This window comes from Hoplias malabaricus, chromosome 14 (assembly GCF_029633855.1).
Source record: "Hoplias malabaricus isolate fHopMal1 chromosome 14, fHopMal1.hap1, whole genome shotgun sequence".
In the NCBI taxonomy this organism is placed as follows: Eukaryota; Metazoa; Chordata; class Actinopteri; order Characiformes; family Erythrinidae; genus Hoplias; species Hoplias malabaricus.
Window position 1 is genome coordinate 25,891,403 of NC_089813.1, and position 22,676 is coordinate 25,914,078.

The window sequence follows — 22,676 nt, forward strand, 5'->3', positions numbered from 1 at the left end:
CTGTTTCAAAGCTGGGGCCGATCCCAGGAGATTATGGATAAGTAAACATCTCCATGCTTGGAGGGCTTGGCGGGTTCGGATGGCTGGGGATAAGCAGCGTGAAGAGTTTACCTCGGACTTGTCCTCCTCCCTGACTCCCAGATCCAGCACTGCATGCGGCGATTTGAGCTTGGCCTGTGAGGATTGGCCCATCTGAAGGTTCAGCTGCCAGCCTATGTGCTCCAGCTAACAAGGAACAGGAACAGAATTCAGTTACAGGTAACAATGTAAACAAGTCACTCACAAGGCCAGTTCTTTCAACAGAAACATTTAGGGTTTGTAAATGTATATATTTTAATGCTTCAGTAATCAGAGTAAAAATCTTTGACTTCATAAATATTCAACCTGACTATATTTATTTAAGAATAGCTAAATGCTTTAATAAATCTAAAACGTTCATGATTAAATTATTTTTGTGTAATTCAAATTTATATGGAACAATACACTCAACAAACAGATGTGACTGGTCTAAAAGTTAAGATAAAAGAAAACAATATCAATCTTTTTTTCCCCATTTTTAATATTTGTAAGTAGTTTAAGAATATTATTCTGTTTGGAAAGGTGAGTACACACCAACTAATTACTGTAAACTCAATGTAGTCTGTTCTAACATTCCATAATTAATGCCTTAAACTTTTATCAATGCAATGCAGTTTTAAATAACATTTATCAATGATTTTATAAATTAATAATCCAGACAATATTCATTACAGGAAGTTCACCCAACTTTTTTACTTCATTACCACTGAACTGATCATTAGCCTCTAATCACTGGCCTCAAAAATGCATAATTAATTAAATTATACGGTTCAATTTATTTGAGAAGTTTCAGCAAAAACGTTCAGTTAAATACATTATTTCCAAATCATTACTTGAAAGAAAAAGACAACAATGTGCAGTAAATATTAACAAACGAAAGAAAGTAGTATTATATTTGCCAGCTATTTCCTTTTTTCTTAAATATTAGTCCTAGGTACAGTTTATACAGTTTTATAAATTAATTAGATGGTAAATTTACTGAGTGTCTTGGAGAATCTGCCACAGTTCTTCTAAGAAGAGAGATCGTCACACTTTTTTTCATGCAAAAACTCAGGAGCCTTCATTATGTTTTTTTTTTTTTAATTGAACGTAACCTCTTATAATAAGTTGCTTTATATTTTCTAACATTATTATTATCTGAGGAAAGGAGATTATGTGGAACATGTCTGGTGCCAGTCTGATGAAACATAAAATACCTGCCTAAAAGAAACAATAAAAATCCTCTACAGGAATTCAATGCACAGATGAGGAATAAAATTTTGGATGTTATTTGTTTCATTGCTATATGAAGTCGTTTTTGAGGATGAAAAGTCAGCTCACCATGGAGCAATGTATTAAACCTTTCGATGATCATGTGACTGAGTTGATACGGCTTTCCTCCAAAAGAGTCCAGATTTCAATCCATTTAATAATTTACGGTAGACATTTTTTAAAATGGTGCATGATAAGGCTGCATCCTGCAAAGCAGAATTGTCAACTGCTATTCAAATAAAGTAGGAACCATCCATTATCTGTAACCGCTTATCCAATTTTAGGGTCGCGGGAGGTCCAGAGCCTACCTGGAATCATCGGGCGCAAGGCGGGAATACACCCTGGAGGGGACGCCAGTCCTTCACAGGGCAACACAGACACACACACGCACATTCACTCACACACTCACACCTACGGACACTTTCGAGTCGCCAATCCACCTGCAACGTGTGTTTTTGGACTGTGGGAGGAAACCGCAGCACCCGGAGGAAACCCACGCGGACACGGGGAGAACACACCAACTCCTCACAGACAGTCACCGGGAGCGGGAATCGAACCCACAACCTCCAGGCCCCTGGAGCTGTGTGACTGCGACACTACCTGCTGCGCCACCGTGCCGCCCAAGTAGGAACCAGCTTAAAGTAAAATATTTTGTTTTTCATTAAGGATGTCCATGAAAAGCAAAATAAAAAAAAAAGAAAGAAACATTACATAAATAAATAAAATATAACATGAACTTTGTTTTTTGAGGATCAGCTTTAATTTGGGAATGAATATTTTGTTTCTGCTTACTTTGGAAGAAAGAAAAAGAATTTATAAATCATATCTATGCGGATTTATAAATCATATATATTACATAAATCTAGCATTTATGTAATATATAAATACATCTTCAGCACTAAAAAACAACTGACCAGCTGCATATTTCAGTAGATAAATTTACGATTTAGAACAACAATGTGAAAAACTGGATAAAAATGATCATACTTATAGTTTATGATAAATGTGATCATGGTAATACAGTGTAAAAAATTCTCAGGGATGTTAATATGTCATACTTCACAGAAAGTTAAAGAAAAGTTTCCTCTAAAAGTAAAAAAAAAAAAAAAAGTGGTGTTATGCACAGTAAGATTTTGGACTCTCCTGCAATAGTTTTGCCGAATCTCCACAGGATTAATGCAAGCTAAACCGATGTATATTGCAAAACACACAACCACCCACACTCTTTCAAATTTGACAATTTCAATAGCAATATAAACCATTCCCTTTTATATTACATGGCCCAGAAAGGCATAAACCCAAATTGGACTAAAACCTTTAATACAGCAGCCAAAGACTGTGACAGGATAATGCAGATGCTCTGAGGTTTGAAATTATCTCGCCTACAAAATCCTCACAAGTCATAAGAAAGACAGGCACTGTTAAAGGATTTCTTGGGCAGAATATCAAAACCATATGAAAACTCCATTTACTTAGTCATTATATCTCAAATGTTGTACAGACTGAGATTAATCTTTATTTTTTTAATTCTTTACAAAAAAATTATTTTTAGTTCATGCCCAAAATACTTGCTCTGATTGCAGTGTTACATCACGGCGCAGGCAAAATGGATAGAGTTAACAAAGCCTGCATCTGCATATCAGTTCTGAAGGGGGACAACATTTTAACTAAACAAATATATATTTAAAAAAAAGATATAAAATCTGATCGTCAATAAGAATATTCGGGCAAATCTGACTTGGACTTCTGGTGGTGACAAAAGTTGCTGAGTAACTATTTTAAAAAATGTTATTATTTCCAGTAGCAGACCAAATTGTCAGGATTACTTGTTTTAAGTCCAGCAAGCTGCTTCCTATAAAGATGTGGTGTTATAAAACAGGTGCAAGAGTAAGTGGCTTTCACTAAAGACTTAAAAAAATAAAGTTAAAAAAAAATTCATACTAGCAAAAAGCAAAGTTTAAAGAAATATTTTCTGTAACTCTATCATTTGTTTTTATGTTTATTTTCATCACCACTATGACTGAATTTTAAGACATACACTTCTATTCTACACAGCTACACAGTTTGGAAATTTTGCATCACCCACTTTTAGCACCTAAATATTTCTTGTATATATTTACTTCTCCAGTCAGTTAATGTCAATTAATACAACCATTTACAGCCCCTCACATCAACAGAACAACAATAATACCTTTCAAGAATCTGTACTGAAATCAGGGTTTTAGTATTAGCATTAATATCAGAAAAGGTTTAATGATGCCCATCATACCATTGCATTACATAGGAACTTATTGTTGAACAATATGCTTTCACTTGAAATGAATGAGACATTTAAGCTGAATTAGCATCATGTAACTTAACATCATTTAAACACTAGAACTTACCTTTTTTGGGGCAAAAATTCTTTGTCTAATTTTCTCCACAACATCTGGACCAGCTGCACTCCAAGCTTGACAAAAAGCTTCTGCTTTATCTGGTGCAACATGTATGTTTTCAAGTTGCTGCTTGAAGGATGCCAGTTTAATGTTGTGATACACAGCCTATATATAAAAACACAAGCATGCCTGTGATCCTTTGTTATTGGCTATGCATAAAACATTAATTCATAAAACATTTTATATAACTTATGGGATAACCTTAATAAAGGAATATGTTTCTATTTAGACAATGTTCTAGTCAAACACCAACCTGCTCCAATATGAATGATGTAGTCTCCAGGACCAGGTGAAGAGCTTGCTTCTCTAAAGCCAGAGCAGTTTGCAATTTCTGTTCTTCATCTTCACTGAAGGAGCGCTCCTCCTGAGGTGCAGAGAGAGCACAAAAATCATTTAGACCAGTTCCGTGCTCAGGTTAAATACCAAGTGGCTCAATAATCCCAATATAGTGCATTGCATACATCATAAGACTACTGTTTCTACAACCAGTTTATGCTGACTATCAAAAGATATAAATGTCTTTCTACAATAAACACTATTTCGATTTCATGTTACAGTAATCCCTCGCTACTTCGCAGTTCACCTTTCGCGGATTCGCTACTTCGTGGTTTTTTTTTATTAGTGTACTGTAAAGTATTTATTATACTAGGTGCCTAAAAATATCATTTTCGTATGGTGTGTAAATTAAAAGGTTTTTTTTTATTATTTACATGTATTAGACTAGGCCTGTAGGTGACAAAATATATAATTTACAAGTATTTCTTACGTACAGTACATGTATTGTTCATGTCCACATCCGAGTAAAATTTACTTACGCTAAAACACAGCTTAGGAACTACTCTATTAAAGAAACTGGTAGGATATCACATGTAGTTCCAGCTGAAAAACATTATAGAATGACTGTTTAATGCAAAGGGTGGGTTGTTAACAGCACAGGGAGGGTTTTAAAAGTCCAAATACTTGTTAAATACGTGAAAAAAATATCTTTCCTCTACTTCGCGGAAATTCGAGGGATCACTGTATTTGGCATTAAAGATAACATCTACAATTGTGGGGAAAGCAGTTCTCTGGTTTGTTTACATTCAGAAGCTCGATGTCTTTTAAGGTGTAATGATATTTTGCAGAGGCATCTTGTACATGGCCCAAATTTAATTCACTGTTTGAATTACAACAGAAATTCTTTTGTAAATCGAGTTGTTACATTTTGTAGCCATTAGGTCGGTGTTTACTTTCATGCTGTTAGCACTCTCCCGTATTTAGAGTCAGTTGCATCTACAGCAAAAATAAATTAATATTAAATATTAATATTAAACTAACTGAATTGAAAAGAACAGCTTCGCATTTCATAAACAACCATATTGAAAGATATATCTGTAGTTGTGGAAAAGATGTTATGGAAGGGTTGAATTACTTGGGGCCTGCATCAAGTAAAGAAAACAACAAGGAGATAAATGAAATTCCTGCTTACTAAAGCTGGAAGGGTAGTGGTGGACCAAAATCACTTGGTGAATTCAAAATGTACACTCACAATGTAACTGAACCTTACAAGATTAAAAAGCTGTTAAAATCATAAGGTAAAAAGCTCCAGCTTGTGAGGTAGCATAATGATTGGACTCTGCATCAATGAAAATGTGGTTCAGATATACTCCTATTACAGAGTGATGTGTACATCACATTGTGCCCACTCTGCAAGCCACTAGATGGAAAGTTATGATCTGGGTTTACAACAACTGGTAAGGTCTATGCTCAGCAAATTTAGGCAACTGGGTACCTAAAAGGTACTGAATGATCAGGTTATATAATTAGTGGATTGTTTCTTTCTTGATCTACAGGTGCATCTCAATAAATTAGAATATCTTAAAAAAGTTATTTTTTTTAGCAATTCAATTCAAAATGTGAAACTCCTTATTTACATTCATTACAAACAGAGTTATCTATTCCATTTATTTCTTTTAATGTTGATGAGTATGGCTTACAGCTAATGAAAACCCAAAAATCATTATCTCAGAAAATTAAAATGATCAACACAAAAAACCAGCAAAGTTTTCTTAAACCTTTAAAATGATCCCTTAGTCTTTCAATAGGCTACACATTCATGGGGGAGACTGCTGACTTGAGAGATGTCCAGAAGGCACTCATTGACACAATCCTACTGTATCCAAGCATATTAATGGATAGTTGAGTGGAAGGAAAATGTGGTAGAAAAAGGTCCACAAGCAACAGGAATAACCACAGCCTTGAAAGGATTGTCAAGATAAAGCCATTCAAAAATTTGGCGAGATTCACAAGGAGTGGACTGCTGCAGGAGTCAGTGCCACCACACATAGACGTGTCCAGGACATGGGCTACAACTGTTGCTTTCCTTGTGTCAACCCACTCATGACCCAGAGACAACAGCAGAAGCATCTTACCTGGGCCAAGGAGAAAAACGCTGGACTGTTGCTGAGTCGAAAGTCTTGTTTTCAGATGAAATTTCATTTTGTATTTCATTTGGAAATCAAGGTCCCAGAGTCTGAAGGAAGAATGGAGAGGCACACAATCCATGCTGCTTGAGTCTAGTGTGAGGTGATCTGCTGGTGTTGGTCCACTGTGTTATATCAAGTCCAAAGTCAGCGCAGCCATCTACCAGGATTTTTAGAGCACATCATGCTTCCCTCTACAGACAAGCTTTATTGAGATGTGTTTTTCATTTTCCAGCAGGACTTGGCACCTGTTCTCACTGCCACAAGTACCAATACCTGGTTTAATAACCACAGTATCACTGTGCTTGATTGGCCAGCAAACCCGTCTGTCCTAAACCCCACAGAGAATCTATGGGGGTATTGTCAAGAGGAAGATGAGACCCAACCAGACCCAACAATGAAGACGAGCTGAAGGCTGCTATCAAAGCAACCTGGGCTTCTAAAACACATCAGCAGTGCCACAGGCTGATCGCCTCCATGCCCCGGCACACTGATGCAGTAATTCATGCAAAAGGAGCCCTGACCAAGTATTGAGTGCCTATACTGTACGTACTTTTCAGTAGACCAACAGTTCTGTATTAAAAATACATTTTTTAATTGGTCTTATATAATATTCTAATTATCTGAGATAAGGACTTTTGGGTTTTCATTGGCTGTAATCAACATTAAAATAAATAAATGTTTGAAACAGATCACTCTGTTTGTAATAAATCTATATAATATATGAGTTTCACTCTTTGAAGTGGATTACTTTTAATAAATTATCTTTTTGATGATCTTCTAATTTATTGAGATTCACCTGTAGATCATCATGGCTGCGATTCATTTGTAGGCATTAGGCCACAGGTCAAGTGGCACAGATATTCACAGCCATGTTTATGCAATAGCCCCCTCCAGGGTGTGTTCCCGCCTTGCTCCCAATGATTCCAGGTATGCTCTGGACCCACTGCGACCCTGAATTGGATAAGCACTTACAGGTAATGAATGAATGAATGAATGTTTATGCAATATTGTGTGATACAACAGTTGCATATGATTTAAACAAAATGATTTAAACTTGCCCAAAGCCCTCACTCCCCTTTCACACTCCTCTCTTTGTCACACACTTCTCATGTGACATTGCTAACAGTTAATAAAACTCTCCTGTAAAGTAGAGTTGCATGTGGTGTTAAAGGTCCCACTGCTGTTATACACTATATCCACACTCATTATAAACATCCTATTACTTTGTTGGAAATAAATGTTGTAACAAAACTCACTTTTGGGTGTTGAAGCCCTTATTTCATGACCTACATAGTGCACTACATAGGGAGTAGAGCCAATTGGGATTCAGCATTTTTACAACGACATATTTATGATAACTTGAAGGTATTACAGAGTAAGGCTTATTCATCTGTGTGTACTCCGGATTTACAGACGGCTAAAGTCATTCAGCTGTTCCTACCTTAAGATGAAGTTTTTGAAGAATGCGAGAAAGAAGTCTGGAAAACTTATTGGCGTCGATAGCATTGATATGAGTGACTGCCTCTTTGATACTGCAGAGAGAACAGTGGAGCGGTGCAAGTTCATACCAATTAATAGTGACTAATAGTGAATTAAAATACATTTAAAGAAACTTACAGTGAAATTATAAACGAGTTATACCTAGGGTTTCGTATACTGAAGTTATAATATATAAACATACACTAAAACAAACAAACGGCTATTTAATTGTTTCCAATATATTTTTAATTCTTATTTACAGCTTGACTCTACGCGACTGAAATCTCCTTTTTTATTCTGCAGTTAATACTCAAAGTTTCCAGTCCACCTTAAATGATGCAGCACATATTCTGTTGTCGTCTGCTGCACCATTTAAGGTGGAACGGAAAATTATAACACGAAGCAAACGCTTCAACTTCATCTAACAGTTAACAGACAACGAGTTAAAAAAAACTCCTCTCACCTTTGGGTTTCTTTGACGATTGTCGCCATGGTGCAGAGTTAATTTATCTCACTGTTATTCTCGGTCCTCTACCTGAGTGTCATTACTGCGCTAAAGGAGGTTCTTCCTCATCGGCAGTCACATGACGCATGACGTCAGCACTACGTGCGAGGACTCTGCAAAATAAACTATTTCTCAGACTCCTGCAGAGAAAATCAAGGTTCTTTAATCACTTACACATTTATACATTTTTTACCTTGTTAGCCTGACAGGGTGGTGTTTTTAATATGCTTTTTATATGTTTAATAAGAGGTATAAGGGGCAAAATAAGCAGTCATTCCTGAACATTTTCACTGAAGACGTCTCAAGCATCATTCATTCATTCATTATCTGTAAGCGCTTATCCAGTTCAGGGTCGTGGTCAGAACAGAGGCGATTGCTCTAAGACTGCAAGGGAAGCTCAGCTTCCCCTAAAATGTCAAAAAAATAAGTGATCAAATATATACTGTTGTGTGTACATGTCATTGAATAAATGTGGACTACAACGCTCTCAACTTTTGTTCAGAATCAGCTTCTTATCACTGGTAAAGACGCGGCTTTGCTCTCAATCATTCCCGCAGTTTAACAGTGTTTTAAACAGTGAGGACGCTGAGCGTCTCTGGGGGTCTATGGGGCAGTGGGCTGGCCTCGGCTGGCCCGGACGCTCAGCTTCTGCATGATGATTGGATGATTTGTCTGAGGCGGAATCCCTTTTTGATTGACAGCGAAATAAGCGAATCAGCGAAACTTTGGTGTAAAAATCCGTGGCAGCATTACATTTTCATTCTGTTCTGAGTTGAACCGGAGATTTTCCGAAACCTCTTAGCGAGATTTTCTTTGTTAAAAATGACTAGCGACATGTCGAGCTTCTATTTCTGGTGGGTTTTTTTTGTAGCTGCTTGTGTTTGGAGACTGACTTCTATCGCAGTTTCTAGCGGGTGTTGCTGAGCCCCTCCACCGTCACAAAGCATTCACAGACGGACACACTTCACATGGGCCAAGGCCGTTTAAGCAGCATAGCTCTGCTGGCCATTGAGAGGACACTAGTCAAGTCCCTGGAAAAGACGCCTTGTTGGTACGACAGGGTCATAGATCATTTTCTTGAAAAAGGTAGAATGTATGTATAAATAAACAGACACATTTTATGATGTAGGCCGAAATTGAGCTTCCCCTCCTTGAAAGACCAGCATCCGCCACTGGTCCAGAACCTACCTGGAATCATTGGGTGTAAGGCAGGAATACATCCTGGAGGGGGCGCCAGTCCTTCACAGGGCAACACACACTTACGGACACTTTTGAGTTGCCAATCCACCTAGCAATGTGTGTTTTTGGACTGTGGGAGGAAACCGGAGCACCCGGAGGAGACCCACGAGGACAATGGGAGAACACACCAAACTCCTCACAGACAGTCACACGGAGCAGGACTCAAACACACAACCTCCAGGTCCCTGGAGCTGTGTAACTGCGACTTCTTATGTCATAAACCTATGGGACCAATAGCATTAAGTTGGGGGGTGGGGGTTTTGAGTTGCAGGTGTGTGGCTCTGGTGTAGCTGATATAATATATTATATTCTGAATATAACTTAAAATGTCCTTTTGATGGAGAGTTTTAATCATTGACCAACAGGACTTGAATTTAAACAAAGTTATTCACAGTGGTCTGATGTACAATGTGCTACTTAAGAGAAACTTATCTAGTCTGAATTATTCACAGTGATTATGACTGGAACCAGACATTTGAAGAGTTTAGAGGCTCACAAATCTCACAGAAACCTTTAAAAAATATGCTGCCCTAGATATTTTCATTCTAACACACAGGGTAAATACAGGCCATTTTACACACATTTGTGATACTGATGTTATATTGGGGTCATAATTTCAACCTAAATCTAATTTTGTAAGGCTGATAACTGGTTGTGTTAATATTGCCAGCAAAACCAGAACGCAAGTAGCAGAAAATATTTCTTCAAACATCTTAACCGAATTTAGTGGAATACCTTTGGAAGTCAGTGGAATTGTTGTATAGTTTTCTTAACTGGCTTTACCAAGTCAAGTTGTGTTTAATATAAAATCAGACATGGATACCTTTTACTCTGTTTACACTTACATTTACAATAAAATTAGCCTCACATCTGAATGAATTTGTGAGTTATGAACCAATTCTGAAGCACTCTGTTTAAATGTTTTCCTACATTTAATGGTTTGTCTGCTTAATGTCTAGGGACATAATCATTTTATATCAGACTTATACTCATTATTATATCTCTTAGTTGTTGATAATATTTGTATTAGTTTGTTTTCCAGAATAAATGTCTCTGTAAATTTTAAAATGTTAGATCCTGTACAGGACAGCAGTCTGAGTGGTCCGATGGTGGACCAGCTGTGGTCTACAGTCAGTGGTGTACCAACCTTTTGACGCCAGCGGACCAATGTATGTTCACTGTCTGGGGAAGACTGCAGGGGTCCATTACACATCTTTAAGGAGTGTCATAAAACACATGTAAGTTCAAACTCATTTGAATCAACACACCAAATTTAGGTATCAAGTACCTTGTGTACCATTTGTGTTTTTTTGTAACTAGGGTTCATCAGCTTAGAATGGACATTAACCTGAAGCACTGACAGTGTGAAAACATCTTCCACAGATGGAATAATGTCTCCATCTGGAGGCCATTTCATTTTACAAGCACTTTTCTAGACTTCATAATAGATTTGTTTATATGTACTCTCAGGTAGCTAATGACCTTAATGCACTGCCACTGAGACAAACTAAATAATAAGTAAATAAAAATAACATTTGATTCACTGCATGTAAACCAATAAAAATAAATCACTTCTATTTTAGAAGCTGTACAGAGGCAGGTTCAAGATGTTATTTTGATGGTTCAGGTATATCTCCCCCCCCCCCCCCCCCCCAGTGTCAGGCAACGGTATTCAAGCTTTAGAAAATGTGCTCCTTCAAGACTAACAAACTTCTTCACATGAACTATTTAGTGTTTGGCATTAGTAATATACTTTTCCTATTTTCAGGTTTGAGACAAAAGTGAAGTTTGATTAATAAATATATGTATTTATTTTTGCTTTGATTATGCAAGTAGATGAACATCTCTCTGATCAAGAATATAACTTGAAAAAAAAGGAATAACTTACTATTTCAAGGGACATTCCAACAGGGATTTTTAATTGAGCATGCTTGAGATGTCTCTAAAACATGGCAATATCCAGTTGACTGATAATAGGTCAAAGGTGTCTGGAAAAAAATGATGAAATCCCTGCATTTACAAAAGTAAAAGTATATACATACTCCATATATTGTTTATAATTCATTACAGCAAAATAGTTTAAACATGTTTTATATGTTCATGTTTCATATACTTTACAATTCATAACAGCAAACAGATTAAAATAGCATTATGACTGATTAGTTGTTTAAAATAAATATGGGGAAAAAAAAACTAAGGAGGTTTTTAAAAAACAAAACAAGATAAAATGCTGCAATATTTTATTTTGTTGCAAAAAAGAAACTCACATGCAAGGAGTAAAATAAAATCATTGTCTTAGTATGAAAAGAAGATAAATTATATATAAAATATTCTGATTACATAAAGAATAGTACCAGTAATACAATTTAAGCATATACATTCATTTAGATATTTCCATTCTTGAGTATACGCAAGTCTGATGTACAAAGCACTACAAAGTTATGATCTTTCAAATACTGTAGCAGCCAAATTGTAAGGGCACACTTTCAGAGAGGACAAAAGAATGTAATAAATACTTCATTTCTACAGAGTAAAAAAAGACACATACATGACATTCCAAAACCAGGAGCATCTTGAAAATAAATCAAATGGTACCTTCATAGCCTCTGAAGTAACAAGATATTTCACTTGCATTTTGGTAAACACATTTCAACATATGCATCTGTCCATCCCTGCACAGGGGCATTTTATCTGTTATTTGAAAGAGGGCAAGTTTGGCACTTTTATGCTGATGTCTCCAATGTTGATGTTCTTGGGCATTTCTGGAAGGTTCATGTTCTTTACCGCTGATACAGCACGTGCAGGTGCGCCTGCAATACCAGCCTGTGCACACAAACAGACACACACACTAAACAAGACTTAAACATGTTAAGACTTAAGATGTTATTCACCTATGAACAAGCAACAGAAACATTCAGTCCATCACACGGCACATATATAGTTGACGACACACACACAATGCAAAGCACGTGTGCAAGGTTGGCATTCTTATTCACAGCTCAAAATGCACATGCATCACTCAAGTCAATTAAAAATATCACTTCCCACGAGTAAGGCAGAGTAAGCCTCAACTGAAGAAATTAAAGGAAATCAAAGGATTTTTGAGCCTTCCCAAAAATGAAAGGATGGTCTAGAGGGAGGACTTTTGGGAAATAAATTGATCAAAGCCTTAGGGACCAGTATGGAAGGACAGAAGTTGGGCAAAGCTGAAAAAATGGAAATTGATGTGGAGGAAATGAAGAGCTTGATTTTGATTAAATGAATGAGCTGGTGCTAATCTCCAAGACAATTTCTGCACATCCCACTTAATTTAAGGCACTTGAAAACACAAAACTTGACTTCTCTGTAATACCTTTAAAATTAAATCACATGTTGGAACTCTTCCAAAAGTTTAAAAGTTCATTTTTACATATTACAATATTTTACACTATTTCTTCATGATGGTATGTGTCTACTAAAGAGTAAGAGTATAAAACATAAAATTAAGAAAATGAAATACTTAAATTAAACTGCATTGGGGGGGCTTTAAACACAAAGACATTATATTTTGTAATATTATCTGCGCAGTATAAACCAGAGATATAAATAATCATATTTAACATAAAAAAACATGGTAAATGTTAGTTTAACAATAAAATCAGAAATGGAAATAGTGTCAACTAAAACCACTGCCATAAATATTTCTGGGTAGCTCCAACTTCAGTGCTACAATATTTGATGTTCTTTAAGTTGAAAAAAGTGTGGTGATTGAGAACTGACTATTAAGTCTGCTAAGGAAGCACTGTTAAGTTAAAAGGAGTATAAACCTATACCGACTATTGATACTATTCAACAATGTTTAGCCATAAAAGTACAGAATACAGAATATTCATATAGATAAGGCTCCTGCATAGCTACACCTTAGTGAATACAGACCCTACATGTGCCTGAGTATCAATGTGTATAATCCAAAACTGAGTAGATTACATAATGTGCTTGGCCAGGTGTTCAAAATCATTAACAAGCTAAGCTGTTTCAGTTGCTGTTCACTTGCCGCACACTAATCCGTTTAAGTTTGATGCAACTCTGTTAAAACTGACAACAAAATTAAAAAAGCTAAACAACTATTGTGTAAAACTGAACTCAAAAGAACAATGGGTCCTGAAGAATCATCTCCGTATGAAGCAGGCCCTAGTAGGAAGCTGTGAAATATGGCAGGATTACATTTCTAATCCTGACAGTGAGGTCGAGCTGCAGCATTTGCAAAATAGGATATGTTAATATAACAAAGTATAGAGAAGAGAAACAAACAGAGCAGAGAATATATGCTGCTGGAGTGCATGGGCAGACACTGAGTTCCGGACTATGGCTGCTCCAGCACTCTACAGAAGCTCTTGGTAACCATTTTTCCAATCCATCAACACAGGCTTTATTTATATATAAAAAAAAATCATTTACAATGAATCACTAGAATGTAAATAGTAACCATCTGCACTATGTGCCTTAATGCTTCAGTGAACATTGACAGTCTGCTGAAAGGTTCTTGCGTGTTAAAAGGTTAGTGAAATGTCTCTGTGGTGTTGTTTTAGTAAGCAAAGCTTGTAAAAACACATTCTGGCCAAAATCTTTTGGTTTCAAAGAAAACCAAATATTCTAATCCCAAATATGTTCAAATTTGGGCCTGGGTTACTTTTGTTGTTCCTAAATCAGAAAAAAAAAAAACATCCAAACAAATGAACAAAGACAAAACTTCCATTAAAATGGAACTACAACTACTGACAGACAGACAGAGACCACAAATACTGGTAAGAACTGACTGAGAATATGTCTGTAATATTCATGTTTTATATACACAAGGTTTCAACTGGTAAAGTTGCAATGGGATGGCAGTATTCTCACATAAACAGAAAAGTAAAAATATACGATAAGTGAATGTAGATATTTAGGTAAGTCAGTCAGTCAGTCTTTACCAATTGTCACTACAAAAGTATAGCGTCACAAACACTGGCTATCAACTGAAAAGATTTCAAGTAATAGAATAGAGGAATATGGTACTTACCAAGAAAGCAATTAAGAAATGCAGGCTCTTGGGCCTAAAACCTTTTTGAGCTATTCTAGACTACGCTATAGTAATGTAAATGTACAAGGATCAGAGGTAAATTGGGTAATATCTAGGGAGTTTCACATAAAAGTGAAGACAAACCTGGTGCATTTTACCATGTTATCCTAAGAACAAACATTATTTAGAAACAAATTAGAAACATTAAAATGTCCTGTGATTTGGGCACCATTTAAAAATTCACTTCTACCTTCAAAGTTACAAAAATATAAAGAAATAAATTTTTTGTTACTTTGTTATAAATAATGACTTACATCAGTGTGAAATACATCTACAGTTCTTCATGTATGGATGAAACTAATTAGGTTCAAATACTTAAAACAATACCTACGACATTGGTGAGGCAACATACAATCGCTACGTAATCATAGCTAGTTTTTACGTGAATAAGATTACATTAACTTGTGAAGAATACTTTTCTTTAAAAAAAATCTGGACTATAACTGAATCACTTAATGATAATTATAAGGGACTATAACGGTATCACTTAACTCCAGAATGTTTGTATAAGTCTGCAGAAAGGCACAATTTGTCCATGTAAAAACAAAAAGTCATGTTTGTCTTGAGGATAACTTGTGTAAAATTTATTGGTTTGGAATTCAGAGCAGTACCTGGGTCTACCTGTCCTGCCTGGGTGACTGAAAGATAAACGTCTGCAAAAAGAAAATGGAAAGAACTAGAGAAAGTCAGGAAAGAGGAATGAGGAATGGTAGTTAAAGCAGATAAGATATCACAGTTTTAGCACCGAAGGAGTGAGAGAACCTAACTTAGACCGCAGACAATTTAAATCCAAGTTAAAATTGTAGCCATGTGAACATCAGTGTTAGTTAAATGTATAACTCCTCCAAAGACAATTAGAAATACCAATAGTTCAATAGTAGATTTTTATTTTTTGCTGATACATATTGTCTTTCACAAATTCGTTGCAGGATATCCCCGTTTGTTTTCAGTGTTTTCATAATTTACCAATAACTGCATTTTGGTTCGTTTTTGTGCTAGCGGTCTAGGGTAGGTGGTCAGCAGAGAGAAATTACAAGTAGATTTAATGTTTGACAGTCAAAAATGCTAAGAATGACTCAGCTGTCAAATACCAAGTTGTCTGTTGCATTTATAAAAAGGCACTGGTTAGGTGATTATATATCTCCATAGACATGCAACTACAAACAATTAAACAATTCATTTGTTCACTGTATTTCTAAAACTAAATGAAGCCACTGAACCAGTCTTTCTTCTTTTAAAGCTAGAAAAAGGCCATGATTGTGTAAGTGGGTTTTTTTTAATTGGCAAAGCAGCATAAATAAAGAAATTTTGTCAGACAACAACACAGAGACCTACCCCAAAAAAAAAAAAGAAACTACACATTATGCAACTCATTATGCAACTCATTATGCAAAACAGAAAAAAAAGAACCTGTTAAGCAACAGGTATAGAGCCAAGTTTTGTCACCATTTTGAACAGCTTATCTATCAGACCACTTTTTGCATGAATGCTGAATCATTCTAAAGACTGATAAACATATTTAAATTTAAACATCAAATCTTTTCATCTTTTTTCATAACAACATCCCCTCAACCTCTTCAAATCACAGCTTTCCAAAATATCTTCACTGTGCTTATGGTCAAACAAATCTAATTCACATGAATGTGGTGGTGATGGTATATTACTTATTATATCTAGCTGAAACGGTCTAACTGTTGGTGAAGGAAGCAGTGGAAATCATGTGGGAGTTTGTGTAGAATTAGAAAGCTATGTCTCCTGGATATTGTGAATGAGTCTGTTTTAGAACATCTGCATCGAAGTTGAGAAGAGCTTTCAGTGTGCAGCATAGCAATAGCAGTGGGCCGTAGAGCCACAGACACTGAGAGCAAAAGGCATCACAAAAGGGCATTCTTGGACATGCAGTCCACACACAGACATGCCTGCACATACCTAGAGCACAGAGACTCAGCAGCAACATTCTTACCTCAGACTTCTCCATTTTGTTTTGGGCATCTACTTGTGTTATGATCTCATTCATGTTGGTCTCTAGGACCATACCACCCATCACCATTTCAGCCAGAATGTTGTGGACCTGAAAAACATTAAGCCAAATATACGAAAGGCAATTATAGCACAGTTTCCTAACCTTAATATTGTAGTCAGAGTGTATCTTTGCATATAAATATAATTTTGCTTAAGGGGTATAAAATCTGAAGCTGCCTTTGTTTACTGTGATAATCTGTGCTGCTGCATTTACTGGAGCTGCTACAACATAGCAGTTTTTCCTTCCTAATATATGCATTTACTAGGGCAAGAAAATCTCAGCAGAAAAATCATTTTTTATCATCACCATTTTTATTTTAAAGCCACCACGAGAAAATGGACCAGTCGATAAAAAATAATTTAAAACAATCAATCAATAAATAAAAATATTTTTTAAACTTGAATTTTTTTCACTTTGATTTTACAAAGTATGTAACAAACATTTGATATTACATTCTGTATTTATGTTTTCTGTCTAGATGTAAGATTTAAGAGTGCAAAAAAATAAAAATAAATAAATAAATAAATATTCCTTTAGTTTAAAAAGAAAGAAAAAAAAACACTTGAAAAATGTACCTTGTCTACATGGAAAATTAGGTCAAGCTCACAGACATTTTCAAAACATTTGTCCAGTGTTTCCACAAACACCTGTGAACACAGAATATATATATTCTTAGATGTTAAAACATAAGTATTTCAGTAATACCAATCTACGTATTCAGGTAGTCATTGCTGAAATTTAGTCAGCCTTTCTCTGGGAGAGGAAAACAAACAGAAATACCTGGATTAAATCTAGAATGCCAAGTTCACTTTCTGAGGAGTCTACACAGAAGACAAAATACAGCGTGGCATAGTGTCTGTAGATCAGCTTGTTGTCTGATCCACCTATCAACCTGAGTGCACACAAGGAATACTAAGTGAACATAGACTGCTGTTTGAGATGCTAATTACTGTACAGAATCATAACACCCCCCCCCACCCCCTGCCCATGTAGTCATGCTTACAGTCCGCCCTCAAGAAAATTGCAGACATTCTCGTCCCGCTTCGATACCAGATGAAATGTTTCTCTGATAATCTGCTGTTCTGTGTCTTCAGTCTGAGGTGAAACAAAGAAAACATATTTGTCAGACTGAAACTGTGAAAGTGCATGATGTGTTAATAAATTCTGCTCTTGTCCTTGGGTCAAACAACACGAAGGCCTGGTACTGTGAACCACCCATTCACCAACCAGTGCTAAATTCTCTCAAAGTGGGAAGGCTGTGCCAGTTTTCGTACTGTGCTTTCAAAGGAAAAATTCTGCATGTTTCTTCTACTATTTAGAGAAGTTGGTGCGGATTCATTATGCATCTGGAATGTAAGTGTTTAGACTAATTACTGCAGGAGATGTCCACAATTGGTTGTCCTAATGTTGACAGAGCAAACACTTTTTAAACAGTTTAAATCACCTTTTCAAACACACAACAGGAACAGCCTGTTGACTTCAGCAAAAGAAAAAGGAGGCTTTGAGCAAAAGTATTAGGTCGCCATGACAATTGTTTAAATCCTGGCACTAAATGAGTATTGCCTGTAAACACACTGTAAAATTACAGTAAATAAAAAATAAATACAGTAAAGGGCAATAGGAATGATCCCATTATAATTATTACTGTTTTGGGTAGAATAATACAGTTAGAGGAACACTGTTTGCTTTCTCACTGGTTTATTTTTATTGATGGATGGATTTGTTAAAGCATTTACTTGATGGTCACTGTAAATACCTGACTTCCATGAGAAGGGCAGTGAAAATACGTATGTACATATAAGCAAGGATAAAACTGTTTTCTATGATTAACAAGGCATTTTAAACTTATGATGTGAAACTGAAGTACAATGTACTTTTATTTATTTATTTATGGGCAACAAGTGCAAAAGGACACAAAGTTCCAAGTTACACCGAGTTAGCTGTGCTTGGCACTGTGTCATACTAACATACAGGTGAGAAACTCAAATATCATTCCAGGGTGAGGAGATAAGGCAGGAACTCAACCCATGCTCACTAATGCTTTATTCAAAATTTATTCAAGAAGAATTACATTGCATTTCAAGGATATTCTTGTACATTAAAACACAGATTACCTAGCACTGCCTTTGATTTATTTTTTATTTTTTGCATATTTGCTCAATTTAAAAAGGTACTCTGGCACAATGTTGCAGGATATTGTTTTGGTAATCAGATTTACAATTTCATTCAACCTAATGGCAAACATTTCTTGTTACAGTGTTGATGAATAGAAGCTATGAAAATAATAAGCATAGTGGGATATTAAATAGCTAATAAATGACATTATACTGCTTAGTTACTTGAATGTTTAATATGAAAGCATCACTTACACACCCAGCCATATAACTGAAAAAATATATGTATAGTCCCATACATTCTGACTGATTATTTCTTTATGTGAATGTTTATATAATTTTGGTCTTTTGGCTTTGTTTTGGGAGCTATGTTTTTCCCCCATATTGCAATGGTTAAAAATAACTTTTTAATTTGCAAATACAAAGTAATACAAAGTGAGACACAATAGGCATGAAACCACCTTAGAAAAGAGTTCTTAGAAAAGGTTCAGAGGAAGCGTTAAACTTAATAACGCTAAATCCCTCTTTACCGGATGGAAAAAAACTGAAACTCTATACAAGCTAGCTGAGCTCATATTAAGAAAGATCAGAAATACTCCTTTAAAGACCATGATACAAAGTAGACAGCCCACAGTGGATCAATAAATGTAGATAAGTTAGTATTAGGCCCTATAGACATTCATTAAAAATAAATATTGTACCTCCCTAACACAAGTTCATCTATTATAAATGACTTGTTCCATGCATCCTATGAAGTCTATCGAACATTCTGCTTTGAAACTGCAGTGTTCCAAAGACCGTCTCAAATTGGCAAATTCAGACAGCAAGGTTTCTTACATCAGAAACCTAAAAAAACAATCCCATCAACTTGAGGGTGAGGCTTTCTAGCTGCAGGAACGTGGCAGAGGGATGAGTGGATATTGAGACGAGAACTATTTAAATATTCATAGACCCACGCATACTGAATGAAGGCTAAGGTATAGAGATATATTTAATCACTTTAAGGCATTTGGGGCTTTCGTGGAAATAACTTTTAAATATGTCATTTTGATTAACAGAACTGTGTTTTAGGGGATTAATCAATAACCAGAGTGGGATGTTAAATAGTTATTTGAGCTATAATATTTTTACTTGTACTAAAGTTGTATTTCGGAATCGTACTTTTACTTTTTCATTGAATCAATGTGTTTAGTCTACTTGAACATGGACTTCTAGCCACCTCTGGATAAACTCAAGGAGCAGTGAATGGACTCATACATTGCTGAACAAGCCTTAGCAGGAGTCCGTGCAGTAAGCACGAGTCAATCACAAGGCACAGTCACGTTGTAAACCGACCCTGTTCTCTATGTAATCCACACTTTGGAGATACACTCAGCGAGCACAGAAACTTAAGCTCACCCTTCTCAAACGTAAAACTATAATCCACCTTAATATTTAATGGTTTCGTATGCAACAAATCGTCAATGTAGCATTTAAAGCAACTTTGACACTTTAAGCTGCTCGAGTGTCTTACTCAGACCAGACCAACATGCAGATTTCTGAGTAGCAGAGGTGTGGATAATCAGAACTGACTTGTTTGCAAAGCCTAAGTAAACAGAGTCATGGTTTAATAAAAGTCCATAGCAGCTTTGATTACATTAGTCAAATAAATAATTTTGAGCCACCTTCCCAACTAAGCTGACTGGGCATTCTCTTCATTATCAGGCTGTGATCATCATGGAATATCTGACCAATCAGCCCCAGCTCCATAAATCCATAAGTAATGCTCCTCGCAGTCATCCCGGACTATCACACCCTTAACTCCAACTCACGTAATTATCTGAGACACGGATAAATGTAATTGGCTATGAATTAAAGTATTGTTAGTAAACATACATGATATCCTATCATTAACAACATGAACATCACATAAATGACATGGTTCATAGGACTGGGCTGGAGTAACAGCTAATTAGACCTTCAACACTGAACCACACAGTTTGGCTTACAATTCGAATTTTCCGCTCCACCTTAAATGGTGCAGCAATTCCATTCCGGTCCCGTGCTGCTGCTGCTGCATTTAAGGTGGAACCGAACATTTCGAATGAGAAGCTAAACTTCAGCTTCATCAACCCTGTAGTTTGCTAGCTAGCTGACTAGCTTCCGTGTAACTCATACTCACGTAGTGTTCGTAAAATTTCGAGAGCCTTGGTTTTCCATGGTTGTTGAATATTAGTATGGCTTTTATCATGTTATTATTCTATTAATAACTATACTAAACTGCCCCCGTACCGTCCGGTCCCGCCGTCCTGATATCACCTGTGTCTCTCCAGGGAGAATATAGACCGGCGGTGACAGGAGTCGGGGAGGCGGAAGGATACACATGGACATTCAGTGAAGTTAACGGCCGCATTGGACTCTGAAGGATTCTTCCGCGGGACTTCTAAAATAAAAGACTGTTAGTTTAAAGAAATATCCGCAATATGTTCTATTATTACGTGACGATTTCTGGGATCTTGCCTCTCTGCTTTTAAAATATATTATTAGTTTTTCCCAAGGAAAAGTTAAGGTGTTTCTTCGCTGAGTAAAATGATGCGTCTAATATTACCCGCTGCTCTCTATATAGTGCAGGTCATGAGATGAAGGCCTGTACACTACACTCAGTGTTGGAGAAAAGGTATTGCGGGTAGGGTTCTTACATCTGAATGAGACATGAGGTAGGTGGATAATGTTTGAATATGACTCCTTGCAGGGCACTTCACTCCTCACAGCTTGTTTGCTCTCTCTGTCTCAACCATCCTTTTTGATGCTGGATGTCACAGAACATATGAAGAGGTGGAAGAATTTAAGGGGCCGTTATGTTCACCTCTGGAGCCACTGAATCAGTGGGTGCAAGGGAGGGACACACACTGGAGGGGGCGCCAGTCTTTTGCAGGGCAACACACACACACAAAACAAGAGCTCCCAGAGGAAACCCAAATGGACACAGGGAGAACACACCAACACACGAAGCAGGGCTGGAACCCACAACACCAGGACCCTGGAGTTCTGTGACAGGAGCATTACATGATGTGCCACAGTCTCTTCATAATAGTAGTAGTAATAATAATAATTACTTTATTTGATATAGCAACTTTCTCATATCCAAATATGTAAAATACACTGTGTCCCAAATAAGATAATCCTTCATTAGTCCCACGGTGGAGAAATTCAAAGTGCTACAGCAGCAATTGGACAGTACTCTGTAATAATAATTTTAAAAAAGGCTAACAAAATAGCACCCCACTCTACACAAAGTGCACTTCACAGACTATAAAACTAATCCTATTACTGACTGTTATTGCGATAAACGTTAGACAGGGAAACATGAAAATGAATGCCTTGCCATTCCTGTGCTGAAGGTGAGTGGTTTTAGAGGTGACAGTAGGTGGTGGGACTGTTTTTGTTTGGATATTAGAGTGGCTTTTTATTGTGGCCAGCCTAATGCACACCTGTGTAATAATCATGCTCTCTAATCAGCATCTTGATATGCCACACCTGTGTAGTGGATGGATTATCTCAACAAAGGTTAAGTGCTCACAAAAACAGATGTAGATGAATTTGTGAACAATAGTTGAGAGAAAAAGGCCTTTTGTGAACATAGTAAAAGTCATGAAAGCTCATGAAAAATTGGAGCACAAACAAAAGTATTGTGTTTTTTTTTTGTTCAGTATAAATATTTAACATACTTTCCAGAGGTCCAATGCACTATTTATGCAATTCTTTATTTTGTTAACAAGGGAGCCATTTGAGATAAACCCATTGATATGTATACATGTAAACACTGCACATTGATGGGGCTCTTGAGTAAACGGATGAATGGTGTGAAGTTCTGTCTATGTAAATTTAATGCCTAAATAAATTGCAGTTCAAAAAAAGAAGAAGAAAAAAGAATTAATTAATTACAAAGTTCCTGGAGAGACCTTGCAATTGTACAGAAAAAATGGCTTTGAGGGAACGCTTTGCAGGTT

At 36.4% G+C, this 22,676-nt stretch overlaps 2 protein-coding genes across 2 annotated transcripts in view; both read right to left on the reverse strand.

Annotated features, from left to right (window-relative positions):
- Positions 1 to 8,302, reverse strand: part of commd10 (COMM domain containing 10) — a 29,727-nt gene extending 21,425 nt beyond the window's left edge. Inside the window, exons 1-5 of the mRNA XM_066644520.1 lie at positions 8,172 to 8,302; positions 7,671 to 7,761; positions 4,018 to 4,128; positions 3,714 to 3,869; positions 112 to 225 (exon numbers count right to left, since the gene is read on the reverse strand). Of these exons, the coding sequence (XP_066500617.1) occupies positions 112 to 225; positions 3,714 to 3,869; positions 4,018 to 4,128; positions 7,671 to 7,761; positions 8,172 to 8,200 (501 nt within the window). The 5' untranslated portion in view covers positions 8,201 to 8,302. The remainder of the gene's footprint in view (positions 1 to 111; positions 226 to 3,713; positions 3,870 to 4,017; positions 4,129 to 7,670; positions 7,762 to 8,171) is intronic.
- A 2,973-nt stretch (positions 8,303 to 11,275) lies between these two features.
- Positions 11,276 to 21,051, reverse strand: ap3s1 (adaptor related protein complex 3 subunit sigma 1). The gene is made up of 6 exons (XM_066643875.1): positions 20,849 to 21,051; positions 17,577 to 17,668; positions 17,354 to 17,465; positions 17,149 to 17,220; positions 16,514 to 16,621; positions 11,276 to 12,275 (listed from the first exon to the last, which is right to left on the reverse strand). Exons 1-6 carry the CDS (start codon positions 20,915 to 20,917, stop codon positions 12,147 to 12,149), a joined length of 582 nt encoding a protein of 193 aa, XP_066499972.1. The 5' UTR covers positions 20,918 to 21,051; the 3' UTR covers positions 11,276 to 12,146.
- Between the last annotated feature and the right edge of the window lie 1,625 nt (positions 21,052 to 22,676).